At 42.3% G+C, this 18924-nt stretch overlaps 3 protein-coding genes across 5 annotated transcripts; 1 reads left to right on the forward strand and 2 right to left on the reverse strand.

Moving 5' to 3' along the window:
• Positions 1 to 338: 338 nt before the first annotated feature.
• Positions 339 to 5637, reverse strand: sharpin (SHANK-associated RH domain interacting protein). 3 transcript variants are annotated; one of them, XM_088014714.1, is made up of 9 exons: positions 5374 to 5637; positions 2903 to 3077; positions 2396 to 2485; positions 2175 to 2316; positions 2002 to 2092; positions 1633 to 1918; positions 1372 to 1472; positions 1156 to 1263; positions 339 to 1071 (listed from the first exon to the last, which is right to left on the reverse strand). In XM_088014714.1, the coding sequence occupies exons 1-9, from the start codon at positions 5635 to 5637 to the stop codon at positions 1021 to 1023; spliced, it is 1308 nt and encodes a 435-aa protein (XP_087870840.1). In that variant the 3' UTR covers positions 339 to 1020. The 3 variants fall into 3 exon arrangements, with proteins under 3 accessions (XP_087870840.1, XP_087870839.1, XP_087870838.1); XM_088014713.1 differs by having other exon boundaries at positions 1372 to 1466; positions 1633 to 1933; XM_088014712.1 differs by having other exon boundaries at positions 1633 to 1933.
• A 1561-nt stretch (positions 5638 to 7198) lies between these two features.
• Positions 7199 to 10503, forward strand: LOC106930998 (alanine aminotransferase 2). The gene is made up of 11 exons (XM_015008899.2): positions 7199 to 7303; positions 7413 to 7502; positions 7581 to 7689; positions 7965 to 8098; positions 8184 to 8427; positions 8510 to 8589; positions 8660 to 8796; positions 9565 to 9736; positions 9812 to 9967; positions 10073 to 10185; positions 10303 to 10503. The coding sequence occupies exons 1-11, from the start codon at positions 7199 to 7201 to the stop codon at positions 10391 to 10393; spliced, it is 1431 nt and encodes a 476-aa protein (XP_014864385.2). The 3' UTR covers positions 10394 to 10503.
• On the reverse strand, positions 10454 to 18611 carry dhx30 (DEAH (Asp-Glu-Ala-His) box helicase 30). The gene is made up of 19 exons (XM_015008877.2): positions 18396 to 18611; positions 18055 to 18176; positions 17852 to 17962; positions 17149 to 17400; positions 16906 to 17055; positions 16671 to 16823; positions 15784 to 16251; positions 15073 to 15453; positions 14874 to 14949; positions 14674 to 14778; positions 14381 to 14556; positions 14074 to 14280; positions 13890 to 13971; positions 13598 to 13791; positions 12949 to 13108; positions 12692 to 12849; positions 12201 to 12304; positions 11974 to 12113; positions 10454 to 11041 (listed from the first exon to the last, which is right to left on the reverse strand). Exons 1-19 carry the CDS (start codon positions 18565 to 18567, stop codon positions 10788 to 10790), a joined length of 3465 nt encoding a protein of 1154 aa, XP_014864363.2. The 5' UTR covers positions 18568 to 18611; the 3' UTR covers positions 10454 to 10787.
• Between the last annotated feature and the right edge of the window lie 313 nt (positions 18612 to 18924).

The raw sequence follows: 18924 nt of genomic DNA on the forward strand, positions 1-18924 counted from the left end.
GAAACTCTTGATTCGTTACACGGTGATAGATATCTAATTAACATTTCTTTTTTGATTATGGGGAAAAAGAATTTGGCGTACTGCTGACTTTTAAATTACATTTTATTTTAGGTTATACTTCACATGTTTTCATGGATGTCTTAGTTTATTCTTATTTGAGATATTTTATCTTGTTATACGTGTTTCAACTTTCCTGCTTTTAAGGATGTTTTTAGTCCAACCACCTGGACTTCGATGTTCGGTTCACGACCCTCTTGTCTTTTTTTTTTTTTTTTTTTGTGTCAGAGGAACTGTGAAGATGCTTGCAGGAAACGACAAAGAACAGACAGACACTCGGGCAGATTCCTTCCTTTATATATATATATAGATTATGCACTGAGACTGGATCTTTCCTCGCTTTCATAGCTCAGAGGAAATCAAGTACAATTAAACCACTATTTGAAATTTACATCACATTGTTAATGCATTTTAGTAAAAATATTACACTAAATACAACCCTGTACATGGCGCATGCTTTTTGTCTCTCGTTTCCGACAATGTTTTGGCATTAGTCTGTCGTCCTGCTGCAGGCGACAGATGAACAGATTATCAGGCTATTGCACAAAGCATCTGAATCTGCCCTCGCTGCACGCGACGTTCCCTCGTTTTCGGCTGCAATCGGATGCAAAGAAACAACCTCACTCCCTTTCTCTGCTAAAATAAATATCAGGCTGTTTGCGCCACACACGCACTCACACACACACACAGGCACCCACTCTAAAACAAATAGCAAAGATGTCTGGCCAAATGAGATGTATGTCATGGTGTCCATATTTAAACAGACAAAACTCTGTCAGCAGATCGAGCGGCGCCGCCTCGCTCCAGTCAGATGGTGATCAGTGCACTTTGTTCTCTCTCTGTGAGTATTTTTGCCAACAGGTGTGTTTCAAATCTAAATGGCTCGCTCTTGGCGTGTGTGTGTGTGTGTGTGTGGACGTGAGCGAGAAACGAAATCCAGGCGGCGATGACGATGACGGGCAGTCAGCTGCGGCTCAAGCCAGACTCTCTGCGATCCTCTCTCCGTCCTTTCTCCTTGGTGAGAGACAGAGAAGGGTGGTGACTGAGTGAGGGCGGCCGGTCAGACTGATTCAGCTGGACTCAGATGTGTGGGAGTACCTGCTGGATGCAGCTCTGCACGTCGGGTCTGGCGGTGGCGCAGATCTCGCAGCCCGGGCGAGACGGCTTGTTGATGAAGGTGCACGAGGGACAGGCCCACTCCGTCTGCTGCAAGTTGAAAAAAAGTTGAGATATTTTAGATCCCTCCATCGTGACACCAAACCCTTTAGTTTGCTCCATCCGTAGCCTGTTCAGAACACCGAACGCCTCAGATACCTGCGTCTTGCTGGCCTTGTTGGAGTGATCGTTCAGCTGCAGCTTCTCAAGATCGAGGACGTCTTTGATGTCTCCTGCTTTGTTATTCCCTCCACCTGTTTCTGGTAAAAATAGATTAACGACAGAGAAATAATCAAAAACTTGAAAAGATGAAAGACGGCTATCTGAAGAACTATCTATTTGTTTTCATGAACAGGAATTTGCAACAAGGCATTGGTGACAGACAATAGAAGACCAAATGGTGACTTTTATTGCACTCACCCTGGTTGTTGTGGGGGAGCTTGGAGGGCAGAGTGCTGTAGCCCCTCCAGACCTGGGAGGTGAGGCTGCTTCCTGGCGGCAGCGCCGAAGCCATCAGGGAGTTCTCCAGGTCCTGCTGGAACAGCTGCCGTGTAACGCGAGCTTGTCTGGCAGAGATCAGGTAAAGGTACGCCGTGTCGCCGTCTTTCTGAACTCCGTAGGAAGCCAGTGACCGCGGATCAGAGCACAGGCACTGACCGATCACCCAGCGCTGCACGCGAGGATGGAAACCGTACTCTAGAAAGACCTGGAAGACCGACAGCTATGGACGTTTGCGGATAAAAGCCACCGGAAGCTTTGCCCGTTTCGCCAATCTCACAGTTTTCTCACCTGTTGTTTGAGTGTAGCTACAGACATGTAGGGAAAGACTATAACTGTGACGCAACAAGAAGAAGAGGCGTCCTCCACCACCACGGATAAACTGGAAAGAACACGGATCACGGCATAAGTCGAACTATAAGTGAAACGGACCGGGTCGACGGCCTGCCCGCTTTAATCCTGACCTGATTTCTCCATCTGTGTAGTTTTTCTGGGACGGCTGTATCGTCAGCGTCGCTTTTTGTCGAGCCAGTGCGGACGCGTGCTGGGAGGCAGCCTGAATGTCGCCTGCCTCGATCACTTTGGAGAGCTCCGAACACAGCTCCTCTGAAAATCACAGGACAGGGTGACGCTTCCGGAGCCGGCCGCGAGCGCGGACACAAGTGTCGCAGAGCGGCAGACTCACCACAGAGCGTCAGAGAGGTCGAGCTCCTCTGATCCACCGCTGCGTCGGAGTCGTGTTTCCCGTCCGATTCGCAGGCGTTTATGTTTGCCACTGTCGGAGAGAGAGCAGTGAGAGGAGTCACTGTGCAACATCTCAATATGTGGTGGTTCACATACAGTTCAGGCCGCAGTTACTCAGAGGTTTTCTGATTTATTGTTATTCAAGTAAAATATTTAGTTCCTGAGAGGAAATCAGACAGATATATTTCAAATGATAAAAACAGCTGAAAAATCAATTTAGAAAACAATAAATATTTTATTTAAATAATACATTTTCAATGATATTTTAATTCATGGATTTCTACCTGTGACATCTCACATTTAAAGATCTATTTGTAACAAAGTAATAAAGCTCAACAGGGATGAACAATTGTGCTCTACAGTAATCTCCCAGCATCTTCAACAGAAATGTCGAGGCTATAAAGAAGAGAAAAAAAATAAATAAATCATGAGTTTTGTTCAAACTGACCTCTGTGCGCCTCCCTCAGTGACGATATGACCACGGTGGACCAGGCCTCGGCCTCACGGTCGCAGCGGAAGTTGAAGCGGATGCAGTCGTGAGGCGAAGCAGCGAGGCGCATCTCGTGGCAGCGAGAGGATTTGACCTCGTACTGCACCGAGCGCAGGTCAAACTCTGCAATGAACTGAAGGTAAGGACACATGCTGTGACAAAACGGCTTTTGCAAATGACTTTAGGCAAGTTAAGTGTGAGATCGAAACGTATCAAAAGCAAAGAGAATGCTGGTCTGGACTGATCAGATTATTTGTAGATGCACGTTAAGAGTGGATGATTGAACAAATGATTGCTCCTCTTCTCCAGTTTGTGATTGGGCTTTAATAAAAATATTTTTAAAAAAGCTTATGGATCTGCAGAGGAGTATGTATTTTTCAGTATTTCCAAAAACTTTTCTTTTCCCTCATACTCACGTTTGAGCATAAGTTAACGTGAACTAAAAAAATGCACGGTTCAACCTGTTGGTGGGAAGCGTACACTTTGCAGTTTGCACAAGAAAAAAAAGAAAGTATCCCCATTAGAATCTGTCAGAAATTGTGTAAATCCCCAGAGATTACTCTTTCAACATTATCCGTTTACACTCGCAGCTCTTTAGGGAACATAAGGTCACAGAGGCTTTGCCTCCCGCCAGAGAGAAAGAGAGAAGACGTCCGTGACTTCTTTGAAATGACTGAGGAAAAAAAAAAAGTTATAGATGATCTAAAAGAAGCGGGGATCAAAGTAAAGCCATGCAAATCGGAAAGCGTCTCAATTGTCGGTGGGGAAAACGTCTCACTCGGAGATGAAAAGCAGATTTGGAGCCTGCGAGGGTTAAGGCGGACGTCATGTGGCGAACTTGGCAAACACGGGACAGATGTGGGAGTTGTGTTTGGATACAGTGAGCCAAGTGAAGTCTACATGTTGGCAGGGTGAAAACCTTAACGTAGCAATTTATTATCCTTAAAAGTGTATCGAATTCCTTCACGCTGATGTATGAGAAGTGCAGAAAAAGAGAGCAAACTTTAATTTGTGGTGGTTGTTTTGTTTTTTGTTTTTATCTAAGGTTATACTACTTTTTACTACTTTTAGTACTTTTTGAGAAAATCTTGAGATCTTTTTTTCTGTTCTCAAAAGGATCTTATTCAAAGACATTATAAACATTATAGCCAGAAAGTGAATCATTAAGTCCCTGAAGAGACGGAAAAGGTGGAGCTACCTTTCTTTGTACACAGTTTGTTTAGAGCTACACTGAAAGATTTCTACTCTGACGGCAACTCAGGGACTCCATAGTATCTTAATATTTCTCCCAGTGTGCTCCAAACTGTTTGTTTAGCTTTTTAATCAAATTTTGAGACTTTCTGTCTTAATTATTTTTTCAAAAAGTTGACATGCAGATTCTGTGATTTACAGTCCTTTTAATGAGAAAAAGTGTAAAAGTGACCCAACGTTTTTCTGGATGCAATATAACTACCAATCAGCTGGCTGAAATAGGCCTGACACTTTCCCTATGTGTCCAGAGAAAGCCAAATTTGTCTGACTGAAGCTATCTGGGGTCAGCGATGCACAAATACCAAAACCTGGAAAGCAGAATTCAATTTTCAATTCAATTAGGTTTATTTATATAGCACCATTTCATAACAAATGTATTTTCAGGGCACTTTATTAAGTCACTTCAACTAAATTGCACATATTTTTTAGTTGATCTTGGTTATAGAATACTTCATTAAACTTAGTTTATTATTCAAATTAGTTTTAAAAGTTTTCTGTCAAAAGAAATCCAGCAGATTACGACGAGTCGTTGATTTGCTTGCATTGTGTGGTTACGTTCACAATAATCCCTCACACCGAGCATGCATGGAGCGACAGTGGAGAGGAAAATTCCCCGTTAACAGGAGGAAACCTGCAGTAGAGCTTGGTTCAGTATGAGAGGCCATCTGCCAGGACCGACCGAGGCTTAAAGAAGACGGAGCAGATACACCAAAAAGAAACAAAAGAACTAATGTAGGAGAACTTTCTGGTAATGAAAGCAGGAGAGCGGCACATTTAATAGTTGGCAGCAGTAATTCGAAACACACGTCTGACTGTATTGATGTATGTTAGTAATTGAAGGGTAGGTTCCAGAAGGGCTCAAAAGAAAATGCAGTGATTAGAGTTACTATACAACATCTCAAAATGTGGTGGGTAGCATACAGCTCAGCCCGCATATTCACTATCTAAAATTTGTATGATTTCATTTGCCTGATTTCATAATTGTGAATGTAACTTTAGTAGTATAGTTGTGAAAGCAGGTCAAATATCGAATCCGCTTCTGAACTGCTCAAAGATGGCCTACACTGTCCAGGCCAACATTGCTATGAGGGATGTAGGAACATGGGTGCTTCCTCAACATCTGAGCGTTTAACAGCAGCTCTGCAGGTAAACAAATGGATATGCGGATGGAACCTCACCACACTGCGGTTTCCGCTCGTATCTCGCAGTGCCAGGCGGAACTCTCCGGCCAGGTTCGGGTCCATGCTGAGCTGCAGCCGCAGAGAGTCGCTGCCCGCTCCAGGTAGGCACAGGGGTCTGATCCCGGAGTGGGACACCGAGACGCGGACTGACATCAGGACAGTGCTGCAGCATGCAGCCGGGCTGGGGCCGCTGCACGCAGGCTGCTGGGACGAGGCAGGCACCGGGGCTGGGAGAGCCCAGCTACCCGAGCTGAGTGCCATGTTTCGGACACTGGGACCGGAGGAAGGGTCTTTGCTTCTGCCTGCTTCTGCTGTAGGGTCTACACGGTTCGGCCCGGTTTAAAGAGACGTGGTATGTTCACGGGTAGACTGTGGTTGTGTGTCTGCCTTGCACATTCTTCCATTTCTATCGAACCGAGCAGATGGGGAGCGAAAGAAAAACAAAACAGGAAGAAGAACAGCACGTCTGTTATTTACGTCCGGGGAGAAACAAAGTCGCCAATCTGAAAATTATATAAAATAAAGAGCATTACAGAATCCTGAGTATCTTCTTCATATAACTGTGTAATAGAACAGCAGAGTGATTTCAGTCTTCGTTTGAGCAACAGGAGAGTGTTCCTGTCCATAGCCATCACTTTATAATGAATTTTAGGAAACTTGGATAGTATTTACTTTTAAAACATATATTTTATTGAGTTTCATCAAAAATAGACAGAAACATGTCGTGCTTGAAATAAATTGCTCTTATTGAACCTATATCCAAAACTCGTTTCACATCAAATTTCTGACATAATTTAACTCTTTTATATATATATATATATATATATATATATATATATATATATATATATATATATATATATATATATATATATATATATATATATATATATATATATATATATATATAATTTTTTTTTTTTGTCGTGCTGTAATTAATACATTTATGTCTGTCTGTGTAAACGTTTTCAGACATGCAATTTATAGTCTTTGTATTGCTACGTTTATAAAGGAGTGTTAACTGTCAGTGTGTAATTTAATTCTGTATTTATTAATTGCTTATTTACACCACAATGTTTTTGTCCACCATGGCAAATGGCCTGTTCTTGTACAGCGTTTTATCTAGAGCAAATGACCCCAACGTATTTCACACTGCATTCAATCATTTACCCATCCACAAACACATTCACACACTGATGGTGGTGTCAGACATCTTCAGCTGCCCTGAAGCAGTCTGACTGCACCTTCCCCATCAGGCCTTCTGACCACCACAATATAATTCACAGACACATAATGTTTTACTTATGAAATGGGTCATGAGTTAATTTTTTGTATGCTGTTATGTTTAAGTAAATGCTATAGCTGATTAAAAGAGTGGAATGCTCCTTTAACTGCTTAAGGTCAGGCATTAAAGTGCAGAAATTCAGCATATCCTCATTCCGTTTTTAATGTTGTGAAATGTAGCTGTCCATATTTACATTAGGAAATATTGAACAATCAGATAAACAGATCTGATTGAAAATACATTACTGATTAGTCTTGTCGTTCCAGATCAGAAACCAAAGTTAAAAAATAACAAAGGAAAAGAAGGCTGCTCACAACAGCTGATGTTTTTGTAGATTATCTAATAAAGGAATAAGTCAAAACAGCCACAGCTAAAAGCACATCACCATGTTAATCTAACACCTATTGCTACAATTTATCATGTATCTTTAACAAGAAAACTGGTTTCACTTCCATTGAGCTGCTCAGGACATCAGGAGCCGTCCTGCTCAGACTGCATTGGTCAGCATCTCTGGTCAGAGAGGAAAAAATCACAGATATGTCTGTCCTGCAGGAGATCAGCTCCGATGTAAGAAATATGAAACAGATGGAGAACTTCGTCTTGTTCAGGCGAACCAACGAGATCAAGGAGGAACTCAGACGGGTAAATCGTAGACACTATACATTTGCGATACGTGAATGGAAAAAACAATTAAAAATATTAACTGTCTTTCTGTTTTATTTATTTATTTTTTTTATGTCTCAATTCACAGGGAGTAAGAAAGTCCTACAGAGAGGTGATTGATGTCTCCTGGGGTGACCCACACAGGGCAGGTGTGAAACCTCTTTCTTTTGTAAGACAGGTATGAGACAACTTACAACCAAGGTTTACACTTATTTCCTTGTTTTGTCCAAATAACTGTTAGCTGTCTCTCTTATAGGTTCTTGCAGCTTGTCTCTACCCTGAGCTTATGGATGGAGACAAGCTGATGGTAGATGTCAAGCAGAGGGCTCAGCGGCTGCTGGGAACCTGTGCAGGAGGGAGTGTAGGTAAGACTTTTGCATTTGTCCAGTATGAGATTCACTATATTTGGAGGTAAAATCATGGATGGAGAAAGTAAACTGTACTTCTCATTTGAGGAGATAGTATGTGGTTAAAGTTGCCAGTAATGATAATAATTGTGGAGGGTACAAATATTGGGTCAGCCTTATGACAGAAACATAACAGAAAAGAAGTAAGCTTCCATATCGCCACCAAAAATAATCTCAAAAAATGTTTTAATCTGATTTCTGTGAATTTGAAAGAACTTCTGTCACGTCTCCAGGTTCTTACTGTGCCACAGCAGGAATACCACAAACACTTCAGAGCGTCTCCCAATACATTATGAGACGGGATGGAGGGGTTCCATGTCACCCTGAAAACATTTACATCAGCCCCGGCTCACAGTGGGCACTCACGGTAAACGCACCGACACAGTTCATTCTGCATCTTCCTTCTGTTGGTTACCTGGTTAGCACAGCGTGTCACCTACCGGGCTCTTCAGAACATTTTAAAGGTCTTGGTGAATTCCGAGGCCTCACCCAGAACTGGAGTGCTGATCCCAGTGCCGTGCCACTCCACCACTATCATATCCCTAACGACGCTGGGAGCGGTGGCGGTTCCCTACTACCTCAGAGAGGAGCGGGGCTGGGCGCTGGAGATGGAGGAGCTGCAGCGAGCTCTGGACTCTGCAAAGGGAGTTTGCAACCCGGTCGCTCTGTATATGATCAACCCTGGAAACCCAGCTGGTAGCAAAATCTAGGCAGTATCAATATGATTTGTGTGTCCTGTCACTGGAATAAGATTTTTTATTTTTTTTCATGCCTGCAGGTTATGTTCAAAGCAGAAAATCCATTCAAGAGGTGATCCGTTTTGCTGCAGAGAAGAAGCTTTTTCTTCTAGCCGATGAGGTTAGTGAATCAAGAATTTTACAAAATATTCAAACACTGGACCTGTATAACGCAACTTCATCCTCCTCAGGTGTACCAGGACTGTGTTTATGGGAAGGAAAGTGAGTTTGTCTCTTATAAAAGAGCTCTGGCTGAGATTGGGGCTCCTCTGTCAGACTCAGTGGAATTAGCATCCTTCCACACGGCCTCGAAAGGCCTCATGGGAGAGTGAGTATTCAATCACACTGTCTGACACGTGTCTTTTTACCCAACACAAAAGCTCAACTTCAGAGAAATGAAAGTACTGAAGCATATATGTATTAGTGTAAGTATTACCTTTATATAAGTAGTAGTAAGTGGGTCAAGAATATAAAGAAAATAAAAACTAAAAAAAAAACATTCAACTTGCATTTCCTCTTTTTATGACGAGTTACAAACATTTACTCTCTTGGAGTGAGACACAAGTTCACTCTGCCCAGATGAATCTCGCTCCAAATATGGAAAGTGGCTGAACTGCCCCACTTGATGCTATATGTGATTGGCCACTCTAAACCCACTTTAATCCTAAATCTAAAGTTGTTTTAAAGAAAATACATCTCTGTTAATAAGTTATTCCACTGACTTGACATTCAGGAACTCTTGGAAAAATGTTGCAAATCAATCTTACGCAAACAAGCCGAACAAATGAGTAACCAGAACAAAATGTATAGATCTGCAAAGCATATATGTGGAGTAAAGGATTTGAGATTTTCACTTTAATTAAAAAACAACCAGGAATGCGTTGCTTTATGACAGAAGTGTAATGTTGGCATATTCACAATAAGACATCTTGTGTGAATATGCAAACATTCAGAAGGTGAGAATACCAGTCTTTTTAAGTTACACATTCAATATATCATTACATGTTTTGCAGGTCATATGGAAAAACTAACAAGTGGTAGAGAATGATTGAACTGTGATTTTTTTTAAGCACTTCATATAAGTCTGTTGTATTAGGTGCGGTCTGCGTACTGGCTACGTTGAGCTTGTGAACCTTGACCCTGCTGTAATGAAGCACATCAACAATCTATTCTCCACCAACTCCTGTCCCATTTTGGGACAGATTGCTCTGGATGTGATGGTGAATCCTCCACAACCAGGAGACCCCTCATACCCTCTCTATTTGAAGGTGAGACATTTTTATTTACCGCAACGACTGGGGGTACAAACAATTTGAGCTGTCGGCATGATCTTCGTTGTGCAGGAGACGCAGCACATCAGGGCCTCGTTAGCTCAAAACGTGAGGAGGGTGGAAGAAGCCATCAACAGCTTCCCAGATTTTAGCTGCCAACCACTGGAAGGAGGAGCATTTGCATTCCCAAGAGTGTTTCTTCCACCCAAAGCCATTGAGAGAGCCAAGGTTTCAGAATAAATGCACATCGAGCAATATGATGCAACTCGTAATGTACTGCCAAAGGTTCTTGTGCGTTTTGGTTACGAGAGCGGATTTATTCGGATGTTTCAGGAGGCTGGACTGCAACCAGACACATTTTACTGCTTGAGGCTTCTGGAGGAGGCCGGAGTGTTGTTTAGTCCTGGGACTGAGTATGGACAAAAGGAGGGCACCTACCACATCAGGTGAGACTCAAATTCTTAAACGTTTGACGAAATAATTAGCCTTTTTAAATGAACATAAAATGATTAAAGTTAACTTCACACAGCACAGGTATTCAACACTCGCACTTGTCTTTGTAGATTTTGCATCATGACCCCCACAGACACCATGGAAGAAATACTGAGACGTTTGAGCGCCTTTCACGAACAGTTTATGAAGGAGTTTTCATGAAAACAAAACAAAAAAGTCTCTTCTGATCTTGCAGTCAGTAAAAATAAAACTCATGACAAATTTCATGGAAGGAAATTGTATTGTTTTAATAAATCTGACAATGTTCACAATTTTAATGACCCGTCCTTACTCAGAGTAAAATCCTACCCTACTTCCTTTAGAAAGCAATGAAGCATTTAGTATACAAAGAAAAAGGTCGAAACTGTTTTTTCCTATCATTTTATGGATAGGAGTGATGGCGTTATGCATTTACAAAGAAAAAGTAGCACACAATTTCCATGGGATTTGAATTTGTTGCAATCATTTTCACAAAAGTGCTTCCGAAATAAAATATGCTTCATGATTTCGAAATTCGCCATGAAGTCAAACCTCACAAGCAGAAAATATATAGTTTTTAATCTACTTCACTTTCTGTGCCAGACACCTCGACAAAAGGGTTTGACTCCGTGTTGTTCAGCAGCTCTACAAGTAAGGATATGAGGCTTCCATCTTGAGAAATGTTAGCATTGCTGGGATTGTTGAAGTTGCGGTAGAGCATGGTCTGAATGGAGGTGCGAAGATCCCAGAGAAGATCCCATGTCTGAAGTGGGACCTCGCAGCGCACCAGAGAGCGGCCAGGAAAAGATACCTCCACCATGTCGCCGTTTACTGAAACAGCAGGGGAAAAAAAGATGAAAACTTTAGTTCAAGTATGAAACAAGATCACCCTTTTTGATACCTACGAAAAAACATTTATTAAATTAGAATACGTATTCTGGTAAGCCTCATTTGTTATGTTTAAAAAGTACCTTTTAAAAAACAACCTTTAAAGCAGGTATTAAATGTATTTCATTAAACCAACGTTTCTCTATTAGAAGTTCTAAATGTTGCCATTTCATAAGCGGTCAGTAGAAAATCATAATCAAGAAATCAAGGCATGGAGATAATCTGTTAATCAATATCTGCATCTTTTTGCAAATCTGACTTTTGCGAATCTAATGTATTGAGACACACCTGTATGTGTGACTTGCAAGCAGATTTGTTTAAAAGTTCTTGCCAATTTTAGAAGGTGAGGAAAAATTTTTAATCAGTGGATGTCAGCCATCTTTAAAACACAACCAGAAAAATTGCATTTCCTGTGAAAATGCTGTAACCTTGGTAAGTTAGTTGAAGACAGAGAATAGAAGAGCAGAAACCTTAGAAGAAATTTAAGGTGAACAGCTGAAGTTTTTAATGGAGTTGCAAAGGTGAAATTAATAGAAGAGTTGAGTTTGCAGAGAACATATAGAAAAGATTCAATTTACAAAAGCAGAGGCAGAGAAGTTCCTAAGATTGGTTCTGTTGGCATGACGATGCATTTTATGTGAGCTTTCAAAAGAATGATTAAGTGAGACTTCATTCCAACAATTTTGCCACGCTTGGACAAGAGTTTAAGGAAATGGCATGTAGGTTTAATTTTCCAAATAACACACACCCTTTGACAAAAAAAAAACAAAAAAAAAAAAAGTCTTCAAGTCTAAAATGTATTAAGGAGAAAAACGATTGCAACAGTCTCCTCCAAATGCTCGTGCTCCCTGCATGCACCGCGACAAACACATTACCTGTCTCTGAAATGTCACAGTCAGTGAGCAGCAGCAGGGCAAGGGGGTGAACTGCAGAAGAGTCCCTGATGAAAACATTCCCGTTAGACTTGACCGCACTGAAAAAGGTCAGCCACCGACTGGGGAGGTCCTCTTTGCCTCTGCAACAGAAAGGGAGACAAAGTGAACATGACCATTATCCCACTCGGTGTCATTCTGTTGGGGAAAAGGTCTGGACATGATCAAACCTGTTCACTGAGGAGCGGTGAAGCAGCACCGGACCGCTGAGCGAGCGCAGAGCGAGATTATTGGGACGAAAGCGCCCCCCTTTGGTAACAATGCCTTTCTTTACCTTCAGAAAAAAAAAAAAAAAAAAGAAAAAGGAAAAAAAAAAGGGCAGTGATATTAGGTTGAGCCAGAATGTAAGCTACATAATGTTCACTGAGAGCAGAATAGTCTATCATTTAAATATCTTTTACTTGGAAATCTTTAGCCATGCACAGTATGAAAGTGAAATGGACTAAACCTGCTTGTTGCTTTTTCAATCAAACCAACCTCGTAAGTTATTTTACACTTTCACAGATTGCTAGGCAACATGGCATTAAGTGCTTTGTGACAAAAGCACACTGATATTTGATGGAGCTGGAATCAAACCCAACATTTTTCCAATTGCAGGATTATTTATCTTATTGCAGTTGCATAGAAGCACTAACAAAAGCCAGTATGCAGCGTCGTATACCTGAACGAGGTTGGGATACAACCCAGCCAGCAGTACGGCCTTCAGCAGCTCGTCCTGGTTGCTGTGCTCATTGTAGATAGACGTCTGCCGCTGGCACTCACTGGCACGGGAAACCAGCTGCGCTTCCTGCAGGTTGTCACTGAACTGGGAGATGAGACCTGCCACGGGATGAAGCAAGAGCAGGATTTATGTCAAAGCGAAACTTTATTCCAAATTTCTGGAAAAGACTAATCTGAATGCGAGTGGCTCAGACAAACCATTGATAAATCGTAGACTGCCTCTAGACAGAGTGTATTTGTCCAAATAGTCATCTCTTTCCCTTCTAGCCCCCTCATGCTGGACTTTCCTCCAGCCCAGAATCGCTCGACTGAACACCAGATAGTCGCTATAGCTGGAGCCGCTCAGCTCCTCTTTGGCCTAGACAAACAAAGTACAATTAGTCAAGTCATAATTAAAATTGTGACTTTGATAATTTTCCCAAAATGCTCTGATTTTCTTTTAAAAAGATTTGCTGAACATATTTTCTGATTATTAACAGACTTGAAAAATACACACAGGGACTCAAATAAACCCCTTGACCTATTGACCTTAGGTGTGTTAACAAATCCTCAATATTTGCATTATTAGATCCAAGTGCAGTCCCCAATACAGTTATGCCTAACAGACTTATTATGATGGGTTTCTTCAAAGCTGCTACTAAGGGGTTTAAATATTATGAAACATTTTGCATTTTGTAAACATGGTAGACTGAGCATCTAAATATAAAACTGAGATCCAGTGACGCACGTCACAATTTATAATTACTTTTGTCACTATTTTTGCATTAAAGTAAAACATTTTAAACTTTTCCAACAAAAATAAAATAACACATTTATTAAAAACAAACCAGACCTGCAGTCTACTCACCTTATTCACAAGCGTTCTGTTCTGCAGGCTGTTAAGGAATGGGTCTCTGGTGAGGCAGGCAGCTACAGACAACAGGGGTAGAACACACCTGAACATGGCACTCAGGACGAGGACTTTGCCCAGCCGTGGGTCACATGACATGCAGGCAACACGTTCTCCTAAGGGAGTCAGGGTCTCCGTCTTGTCCAGGACCCCTGCCACAAATCAGATGATGTACATGTGTTAAGAGGTTCAGACATGAATTTGAAAGTCAGTGTCACAGCAGATGTTTAGGTGGATTCCAGTCTCTCACCGATATCTTGGAGGTTTTGGACAGCATCTCTCACAGCTTGTGGCTCTGGACTGTCCAATACTTGGGACAGGAAGTCAACAGCCTGTTCATAAACACAATTTATTTATATATATTTTTTTTTTAAATGGTCATCGCAAAAAAAAAAAAAAAAAAAAAAAAGGTAGCAAAGAAACATCTAAAGTACCTTGCAGTTCGGACTGTGGATTTTAGCCTGCAATACTAAACTCTCCAGTGGTGTGCGCAGGATTTCAGGAACAGGAAAGGGCGTCATGGTCTCCAGCTGTTTCCTTGGGAACAGGTGGTATGCCTGCCCCGGCTGACAACGTCCTGCTCTCCCTTTTCTTTGTGTGACGTTAGAGCGAGATATCCAAACTGTGTCCAGACAAGAAACCTGCAGAAAAACATTAGTTTAGTGTTGTCAAGAAAAATGGTTTTGATCTCAGATTCCAACATGAAACAGAAGTTAAACGCATTTAAAAAAAAAAAAAAACCTTTGTCCGCTGGTCATAATTCTGTTCCTTATGAGTTCCTGTATCCACCACATGAACTATATCGTCTATTGTAATGGAGGTTTCCGCTATGTTGGTGGTGAGTACAATCTTCCTCTGTCCGGCTTGGGGGCGCTGGAACACCACCTGCTGGTCAGCTACTGATAAGCTTGAGTGCACTACAAAAAAAAATAAATAAATAAAAGAATAAATAAAAATAAATTAGAAAAGCCATCTCAAAGTTACCAATAACCCCCCAGACAACAAAACTTGTCTATCAATGTGTTCAGTCTTACACGGCACGATCATTTGTGAGCCTGGTGAAAAGTGTGGTTTCTCCTCCAGTTTTTGTTGAACTATCTTGATGTCCTGCCACCCAGGGAGGAAACACAGCACCGCACCTGCAGAAGGAAGGGAAACAATGTAAAGATATGTCTGTGAAGAAAAGATATGAAACACAAAACAGAATTACTGCATGAGAGGATGCATTAGTTACCTGGCTCTCCATGTCTGTCGATGTGCTCAATTACGTCAGCTACTAAGTCCAGATCTGGTGCGGCCTCGTCCGACGCCTCCTCAAACGAAATCAGATTAACATTTTAAAGAAAAACATAAAAAAAAAAAAAAAGAATACTACTAAAGCAATAAAAATAAATAAATCTAAACGTAAAGCTAACAGATCTACAAAATTTCACCTTGCTTAACTCCACCCTGTTTTGGAACTTAGCCGAGCGTCCCATCTCCTGCATCACATCCTCCAGGTACCTGTCCTTCACAGGGTGCATGAATCCCGGGACCTTTACGATAGGGCAGCCTCCGAAGTACTCCGCCAGCCTCTGGTTGTCCCCGGTGGCGCTCATGAGAACAACTCGCAAGTCGGGGTTCTCGTCCAAGCTCGAGCGCAGCAACGCCAGCAGCAGGTCTGTGTTTACATCTCGCTCGTGGACCTCGTCCACGACGACATGACTGATTCCTGTCAGGGTTGGGTTGGACTGCAGCTTCTTCAGTAGGACGCCCACAGTGAGGAAGAGCATGGACCCCCCGCTGTTCTCAGGAGGGCGGCTCTCAAGTCTCACCTACACAAAGAGGAATTATTGCGTCAACATTGAATATGATACTCGTTTCCTCTCCCTACAGCAATTTCTGCCTGTCATTTATATTCTATGAACTTTGTTCACTTTGTATGATGTTACAACTAACATTTGGTTTGTATGACATTACAAAAACTACATAACTGTGACGGGTTAGAATAAGTGTAAAGAGGTATAAAATGTTTAAGAAACTATTGTGAGAACTTAAAGTATTACTCGGTCCCAAATTACATAATTTTCTGTAACAAATTTTGAAAAAGACTAATTTATTAAGCAAATCAAAAAAAAAAAAAACACTTAAAAATTAACCATTACCTGATATCCGACATGGTGTTTCAGACGTGGCCCCATCTCGTGAGCGACTCGATGAGCTACAGACACGGCACTGATCCGACGAGGCTGTGTGACGAGGACGTTGCAGTCTGCGCCCTCCCCGTCTCTCACTTGTTCCTCCAGCAGGAAGCGCGGGATCCGCGTCGTCTTGCCACATCCCGTCTCGCCGGCGATCACAACCGCCCTGGAGGAGCGCACGGCTGAGACCACACGCTGTCGGTGAGCGTCGACGGGCAGCTCCACGCTGAGTCCAGGGTTTGCCCTTTCCCATGCCTCCTGTAGGTGGCGACTGAGGCACTGAGCTTGATGTTTGGACATCGGCCTGTATGGCCTGCCAGTGATGGCGTCCGTAACATAGTCTTCTTCATCCTCTTCCTCCTCGTTCACCGTCTGTTGTCCTCTTGCCTCTTCCTCCTCCCATAGTTGCTGTACTTCTGTTGCAACCGGGTGCTGTGAGGAAGATGACTCAGCATTAATGATTAGAGCCGCAGCGTGCAGCTTTCATAACCAATGTGTTGCATTTCCATATTATGTCCTGACAGTATAATATGAGACAGATGATCTGTGGAGACAAAAAAAAAAGAAGATATGCTCTCCTGCTTTCTCCCTGGGATCCTACTTCCATCTGCAGAAATACACCACTCAGATCAGGAATGACCAATCAGAGAGAAGGAGGGTCTTAGTGTTGTCAATCACGCTCATGTACATGCTGCCCGTGTCCCTCTCTTGCCCTCTTCTAGGCTACAACTAGTTCCCCACACCTCACCCTGTTGTGAATGCTTAGGTTAGTCAGCATGGCTACTGCCCACACATTCGGCCTTCTTAATTCATGAATCGAAATAAGCAAGACATGTGGAAAAGGAACCGACCCGTGTTAGGTAGTCCCTCATGCGTTGCTCCAAATATTCTGGAATCTCTAGTGGGAATGGACGTCTCTCTCTCTCGCCAGCCTCCTTTACCTTTTCTCGATGATACTTTGCATGAGTAAGTGGATTGTTGTCTTTATCTAGAAGAGCAAGCTCCTGCACCAAAAGCATGAGAAATATTTTAGCACAATTATGACTTGCAGCTAAATGGACATCAATTCACTAGATCTCCTCCCACCTTCAGCTTCATGCAGGCAAGTGCTGCAGCCTTTTTCTCTGCCATCACTCGGCTGCCCGCCGTCGCTCTGAACATCATGTTCTCCGGCCAAAGTAGAGTCAACTCGCACTTTTTTAGTTTTCCACCTGCTGTTCTGAAATGCATCATCTCCTGTAGGAAAAAAAACCAAAACATTCAGATATAAAGAGGATAGAAATGATAGGCTCAGAATGTAGAAATAATTAAAAAAAAACTTTGACCAACCCTGACTCTGCTGGTTGAAGCGGCCACCTGGATCACTCTGGTCAGAAGAGATTTAGGTTGTGGAAACAGAGAAAGAGCTTCAGAGACATAGGAGGCATCTTCCACCGGAGGCAACAATTCATCAGCTCTGGAGGTGGGAGCGTTTGTCAGACAGTCCTCTTCAGGATCATAAAGATGGGAATGTAGCCCTCCTCTCACCCGGCCAGCTCTCCTTTTTGGGAGCTGATTGTTAGGACCAATCACACCCAATTCCTTTGGTAAAAAACAAAAATCACAAGTACCACTTTTATTCAGCAACCGATTGCCTTCAGCAGATGCCCAATTAAAATTTTGTTTGCCTGTGTATATTTTAATCTTAGTATAAAAACAGCTGTTAAGTGTGTTTTACAGCCCACCCCTCCACCCCTAAAAAAGAGGGGAAAAAATGCAGATCTAAGTGCAGCAAAAATTGCACAGACTCAGAGGATCTGAAAACATGAGCAAACCACATATTGCAGACTTTTGGATTGAAAAAATAATAACTTTGTATTATTCTACTTCCACTTCATAAGTATGTTTCACGTCGTGTTGATCAATCACACTAAACCCCAATAACATACACTGAGGTTTGGAGTTGTAAAGTGAGAAGATGTGAACAATCTAGTCGTACAAATGCTTCAGCAAGTCACTGTGCAGCTCCTCTTGTTTCTTTACAGCAGCTTACCCTGAGTCTGAGGCAGGCTGCAGCCGCCGCAAATCGCTCTGCATCAATTTTCTTGGAAGCATAACCCTCTTCTCTAATCTTGTTGGGCCACAGCAGCGTGACAGTGGCCTTCTGCAGGAGCATGGTTACAAAATACAATTGTGTCAAACACAAAACCTCTACATGTCAGGAGGATGGGTGAAGTCGAGAGGATTCCAGCTGACCTTGACACCATCATGTTCTGTACAGGTGTACTGGATGAGCTGGGACAGATCATTCACTCCTAGTGACCGGGAAATGGTGTTGTTGAGGAGGTTTTTAGGATCTGGAAACTCCTCCAGAAGATCTGCAATACCATTACCGAAGAATTAAAAACAATGACCAGACACAGAGAAACGTTAACGATGTTTTTCGGCACTCTAACCGAACCAACACACGTTGAAATATGATCTGAAAACTGGAAGCGGAATGATTTTTATCACATTTTTTTTATGCTGGATGTCCTTGAGGTTAGATGCTGCTGCGACAGTCAGCTATTAGCTAACCGGCATTTTTTTTTACTCACCTCGTTTACTGTTGAAACATGACGCGCTGCGCTCGTGAAACTTCTGCGCTTTTGTCCCATACCACCGCATTTCTCCGCTCCAGTTAAATGCCGTTTTTCCTGCTGTATGAGCACATTTGGCCACTTTGCAAAGCTCTTTTAGCCTCACGAGTAAGGCACCGTGTAGCGCCATCTTTAAACAACAACTTCTTCTTCTGTTTCTTTGGAGTGACGAAAGGGGGGTAAACTGTTTGTGGCGCCCTCTTCTGGGTGGATGTAAAACTGATTTACACACTTCGGTTCCTTCGCACTTTTAACTCAGATATTGTCCGTCTATCCATTTTCTAACACACGTATCCCTATATTGAGGTCGCCAGGGGTGTTGGTGCCAATCTCCAGCGGTCAAAGGTCAAGATTAATGAGAATTGTTATTCAAAAGTTATTTATTGTCATTTGGCACTCTTCACTCCATAAGTGTGAAGAGTGGCACTACTGGAGCAGCTGTTTAGTATTAAGCTTTGGAAATTTAAATATTTCTAAGAACAAGATG

This window comes from Poecilia mexicana, unplaced genomic scaffold (assembly GCF_051168715.1).
Source record: "Poecilia mexicana isolate PSO_F unplaced genomic scaffold, ASM5116871v1 scaffold_17, whole genome shotgun sequence".
NCBI classification, from domain to species: domain Eukaryota; kingdom Metazoa; phylum Chordata; class Actinopteri; order Cyprinodontiformes; family Poeciliidae; genus Poecilia; species Poecilia mexicana.

Coding starts and splice junctions, on each gene's coding strand:
- sharpin (XM_088014712.1), bottom strand. CDS start 5,637: ATGGCACTCAGCTCGGGTAGCTGGGCTCTCCCAGCCCCGGTGCCTGCC. Junction 1,934..2,001: donor TAGCTACACTCAAACAACAG/GTGAGAAAACTG, acceptor AAACGTCCATAG/CTGTCGGTCTTCCAGGTCTT. Junction 1,473..1,632: donor GCTCCCCCACAACAACCAGG/GTGAGTGCAATA, acceptor TATTTTTACCAG/AAACAGGTGGAGGGAATAAC.
- LOC106930998 (XM_015008899.2), top strand. CDS start 7,199: ATGTCTGTCCTGCAGGAGATCAGCTCCGATGTAAGAAATATGAAACAG. Junction 7,690..7,964: donor CTGTGCAGGAGGGAGTGTAG/GTAAGACTTTTG, acceptor TCACGTCTCCAG/GTTCTTACTGTGCCACAGCA. Junction 8,590..8,659: donor TTTTTCTTCTAGCCGATGAG/GTTAGTGAATCA, acceptor CATCCTCCTCAG/GTGTACCAGGACTGTGTTTA.
- dhx30 (XM_015008877.2), bottom strand. CDS start 18,567: ATGGCGCTACACGGTGCCTTACTCGTGAGGCTAAAAGAGCTTTGCAAA. Junction 14,557..14,673: donor CTCACAAATGATCGTGCCGT/GTAAGACTGAAC, acceptor TTTTTTTTGTAG/TGCACTCAAGCTTATCAGTA. Junction 13,792..13,889: donor CCAAAACCTCCAAGATATCG/GTGAGAGACTGG, acceptor GATTTGTGGCAG/GGGTCCTGGACAAGACGGAG.